The sequence below is a fragment of the Suricata suricatta genome, chromosome 16 (genome assembly GCF_006229205.1).
Source record: "Suricata suricatta isolate VVHF042 chromosome 16, meerkat_22Aug2017_6uvM2_HiC, whole genome shotgun sequence".
Classification (NCBI taxonomy): Eukaryota; Metazoa; Chordata; class Mammalia; order Carnivora; family Herpestidae; genus Suricata; species Suricata suricatta.
Genome location: NC_043715.1, coordinates 58,836,122 through 58,841,133, shown reverse-complemented (window position 1 = coordinate 58,841,133; position 5,012 = coordinate 58,836,122). Strand labels below are relative to the sequence as shown.

Here is a 5,012-nt window from a genome sequence, read left to right as displayed (position 1 = left end):
AGACATTCTTGCTGAGTTCCAGAACCCTGAGATTATGACCTGAGCCGAAATCAAGAGATGGATGCTTAACTGACTGAGTCACCCAGGCACCCCTGCATATTTTGTGTTCTTAAAGTTGGAATTTAGGGGCGCCTGGGTGGCTCAGTCAGTTAAGCCTCCGACTCCGGCTCAGGTCAGATCTCAGATTCGTGGATTCGAGCCCCGCGTCAGGCTCTGTGCTGACAGCTAGCTCAGAGCCTGGAGCCTGCTTCAGATTCTGTGTCTCCTTCTCTCTCTACCCCTCCCCCTCTCATGCTCTGTCTCTCTCTGTATCAAAAATAAATAAAATATTTTAAAAAAATTTTTTTAAGTTGGAATTTATAATTGTCTCAGTGATCCTGAGAATGAGCAGTATTCCTGTTTTCAGAATATTTGTATTTTTTCTCCATGAAGTGCCTTTTTGTTCCCCCTCCCTTTTTCTTGTCCTGTTCTGTAGGAATTCTTTATAGATCATGGGCATTATTCCATTGCCTCTTTTATATTTTATAATATTGTTTCTCCATTTGCCAGTTGTGTTTTGACTCTTACTGTGTTTTTGTTGGTGTGGAAATTTAAAATGTTGACATCACGTTTGTTAATCCTTACCTGTATGGTTCTTGCTTTTTTTTTTTTTTTTTAAGTTTATTTGTTTTCAGAGAGAGAGAGAGAACATGAACAGGGGAGTGGCAGAGAGAGGCGGGGAGAGAGAATCTCAAGCAGGCTGTCAGTGCACAGAGCCCAACATGGGGCGTGAACTCATGAACTGTGTGATCATGACCTGAGTGGAAATCAAGTCAGATTCTTAAGTGACTGAACCACCCAGGTGCCCCGTTTTTGCTTGTTGAACATGAAGGTTTCCTACATGATTTAAACTTTGATTTTACATTGGTGTCTTTCTCCATTTAGAATTTATTTATTTATTTTAATTTCTTTAATTTTTAAAATTTATTTTTGAGAGAGAGAGAGAGACAGTGCGAACAGGGGAGGGACAGAGAGAGAGAGAGAGGAAGACACAAGATCAGAAGAAAGTCTCCAGGTTCTGAGCTGTCAGCACAGAGCCTGACATGGGGCTTATACCCACGAACCACAAGATAATGACCTGAGCTGAAGTCGGACGCTCAACTCACTGAGCCACCTAAGCGCCCCTCCATTTAGAATTTTTAAAAAATTTCTTTCTAAGGGGAGAATATTATATCATTTTGCTTAAAGAAATGAGGAGCCAGTTGTCTTGATATCGTTCAGTCAAAGGATTGGACGGGTGGTTAGAGGATGGTCAGTAGTGGTGGAGACACCGGCAGCCACTTCCAGAATGCCGTGCATTTCCCATGTCAGAGCCAGACTCACACGTGACCCAGCTCTCATGGTAACCGTGCGGGGTGGCCATTCACAGCTCTGGGGCTTTCGGAACTTCCAGGTCATGGAGCTTGTGCTTTGTCCAATCTGTGAAAACAGAACTCGACCACAAAGCCAGGGTGAGATCTGCTCATTCAGCACTGTTGTGAGCACACTGTGAAGCTGGGGCTCTGAAAATGTGTCCTAATTGTTGATATGGGTAGTGAGTGGTAGGGACAAGCACATGGTGGCCAAGATGGTGTTCAGTGGCAGCAGTGACACTTGCCTCTCGCCCCCCACACCTCAGTTTTCTTTTTTTGGTGATATACTTATCTCCAATACCCTTCTCCCTGCTTGTTCTCTAGGAAGATGAAAATGCTGTGTGACTCTTTTGACCTGTTCTTGGCTCTATCCCTGAGCTCTCACTTTACCTTCCTCTTATACAGATGTTAATTTGAAAAAGTAAAAATACACACTGCGGAATGTAAATTGGTGCAATCACTGTGGAAAGCAGTGTGTAGCTTCCTTGAAAAAATTTAAAATAAAAATGCCATATTATTAGTAATTGTACTACTGTGTATTTACCCCCCAGAAAGAAAAAAAAAAACACTAATTCAAAAAGATATATGACCCCCTGTTTATTGCAGCATTATTTACAATATATGGAAGCAACCCAAGCATCTATTAATAGATGAATAAAGATTTTACTATGTGCAAATGATGGGATATCACTCAGTCATAAACAAAATGAGGTTTTGCCATTTGCAACAACATGTATGGATCTGGAGGGTACTATGCTAAGTAAAATAAGTCAAGCAGAGAAAGACATACCATATGATCTCACTTATATGGGGAATCTAAAAAACAAATGAACAAACATAAAATGTAGAATCAAACTGATGGTGGCCATAGGAGAGGGGTACAGGGAATGGGCAAAATGGGGAAGGGGAATGTGAAGTACAGGCTTTTAGTTGTGTAGTAAACAAGTCACAGGGTTAAAGGTACAGTATAGGGAATGTAGTCAAGGGTATTGTGATGGCGTTATGTGGTGACAGGCGGTAGCCACTTGTACTGAGCATAGCATACCTCATAGACATGTGAAGTCGCTGTGTTGTGCATCTGAAACCGATGTACCATTGTGTGCCATCTATATTTCAGTAAAAAAAAATAGGGGAAAAATTAATAACAAAATAAAAATATAGATCCACATACCTGGCCTGTCATCTTTTTTATTTGCTTTCAGATATAACTTTGTGTACTTAAGTCTGTCTTTTTAATTCTTTGCCTTTCAGCCTGGGAAATGAGATTGAAAATGACAGCTCAGAATATTCCTGAGAAAGAACTATCCTGTGACGTGGAAATGGAAGGATTTGCAAGGGAAGGTTCCCATCTTTCCATTCTAGGTAATAATAGGGACTGTAAGAACCGGGAGGGACATTTGAGGCAGTCAGCTTTAACTCAGGAGAAACCAGGGACTCAGGAAACAATTTGTGAATATTCTGGACTTGGGGAGCATTTGAGTGCAAGCTCAGACCTTCTGCCATCTAAGAGAATTCCTACAAATGGTTTTCATATACGTGACTCAGATGTTGAAAGTTTGGATTGCGACGCAGCTTTATACAGTTGTCAGAAAAATTATGTAGCTAAGAGCACTAGTGACAGTGATGCTTGCGGAATGGCCTTCGACCATTCTTTGGAAGTTTTTCAACTTGGAAGAGATCAAACAAGAGAGGAACCCTATAAATATCCTGAAAGTGTGAAGTCTTTCAACCATTTTACACCTCTTGGTGAACCAAAAATAGTGAAAAGGGGGAAGAAACTGTATGAAGGTAAGGATTTTGGGGACATCTTTACCCTGAGTTCATCTCTTAATGAAAACAGGAGGAGTCACCTTGGAGAGAAACTGTATAAGTGCAGTGAATGTGGCAAATGCTTCAAACGGAACTCTTCTCTTGTTTTGCATCACCGAACACACACTGGAGAGAAACCTTATACCTGTACTGAATGTGGAAAATCATTCTCCAAGAACTACAACCTGATTGTGCATCAAAGAATCCATACAGGAGAGAAGCCCTATAAATGCAATAAATGTGGGAAAGCCTTCAGTGATGGGTCAGCTCTCACACAACACCAGAGAATTCACACTGGGGAAAAACCTTACGAATGTCTAGAATGTGGGAAAACCTTCAACCGAAATTCATCACTGATTTTACATCAAAGAACTCATACAGGGGAAAAACCATACAGATGTAACGAGTGTGGGAAACCTTTCACCGACATCTCCCACCTCACTGTGCATCTCAGAATCCACACTGGGGAGAAGCCCTATGAATGTAGCAAATGTGGAAAGGCTTTCCGGGATGGCTCGTACCTTACTCAGCATGAGAGAACTCACACTGGCGAGAAGCCCTTTGAATGTGTGGAGTGTGGGAAGTCCTTCAACAGAAACTCTCACCTCATTGTGCATCAAAAAATTCACTCTGGGGAGAAACCCTATGAATGTAAAGAGTGTGGGAAGACTTTCATTGAGAGTGCTTACCTCATCAGGCACCAGAGGATTCATACTGGTGAAAAGCCCTATGGCTGTAACCAGTGTCAGAAACTTTTCAGGAACATTGCTGGCCTCATCCGCCACCAGAGGACTCATACTGGTGAGAAGCCCTACGAGTGTAATCAGTGTGGCAAAGCTTTCAGGGACAGCTCATGTCTGACCAAGCACCAGAGAATTCACACAAAGGAGACCCCATACCAGTGTCCTGAATGTGGAAAGTCCTTCAAGCAGAACTCTCATCTGGCGGTGCATCAGAGACTCCACAGCCGGGAGGGGCCCAGCCAGTGTCCTCAGTGTGGGAAAACGTTCAGAAGGAGCACGTCCCTCATCCGACATCAAAGAAAACACTCTGGAGAGCAACCCATGGAAATATGATTGTGGGCCACATTCATCTACTGACTTGCTCTCGAGAAGCCATGTGAAGGAGGAATGACTTCAGAGATGACTTTTCCCTGTCAGAAAATAATTTTTTAAGCTATCTAGTGGATTGACGAATGTGAGGCATTCCTTAGCCATACTACTAAATCTATACATTAAGGAACTCCTGGAGAAAATACAGGCTGATAGTAAATGTGGAAGAGGCTTCAGGAACATTCCAGCCAGAACCAAACATAATGGCACACACACTGGAATAAAATCTGTGGATGTCAAGAGGTACTCCCCTGGAGATGCATCAGAGTGCTTTAACGAGAAGGAACCTGTGAATGTGTTTGGTGTGTAGTCAGCATGTGGAATACTTTAATGAGGAATGTCTGCCTCGTGCATAAGCAGACTCTTAACAGGATCCAGTGTAAGCTGGCAGGAGCTCTTGCTGTCTGCTCTGAATGAACAGAGGCGTTCTGGTGATAGACCCCACACAGCATTCCACCCGACGGCAACCACGGAATGTCAGTTAGATTTTGCTCTTGCCATGTATTTCTGTGTTACAGCCCTATCAAGTGTTCAGGATTTATTTCAGAAGGGGCAAGTAGTTGAGGACATTGCTTGTGAATGAACAATGGAATTCTCCCTATTAGGACTGAAGCGGGCTTGTACTGAGATGGACCGGGTTGCCGCTGAGAAATGTGATGCATCGCTTTAGCTGCGGAAATAAAAATGGAATGAGTTCTTA

The 5,012-nt window shown here is 42.7% G+C and overlaps 1 protein-coding gene across 1 annotated transcript; it reads left to right on the top strand.

The window, feature by feature from the left end:
- Positions 1–2,646: 2,646 nt before the first annotated feature.
- ZNF329 (zinc finger protein 329) lies at positions 2,647–5,012 on the top strand. Its single transcript, XM_029926426.1, has one exon. It carries the CDS (start codon positions 2,651–2,653, stop codon positions 4,274–4,276), a length of 1,626 nt encoding a protein of 541 aa, XP_029782286.1. The 5' UTR covers positions 2,647–2,650; the 3' UTR covers positions 4,277–5,012.

Excerpts from the sequence above, each read along its gene's own strand:
- ZNF329 (XM_029926426.1), top strand. The coding sequence starts at position 2,651 with ATGAGATTGAAAATGACAGCTCAGAATATTCCTGAGAAAGAACTATCC.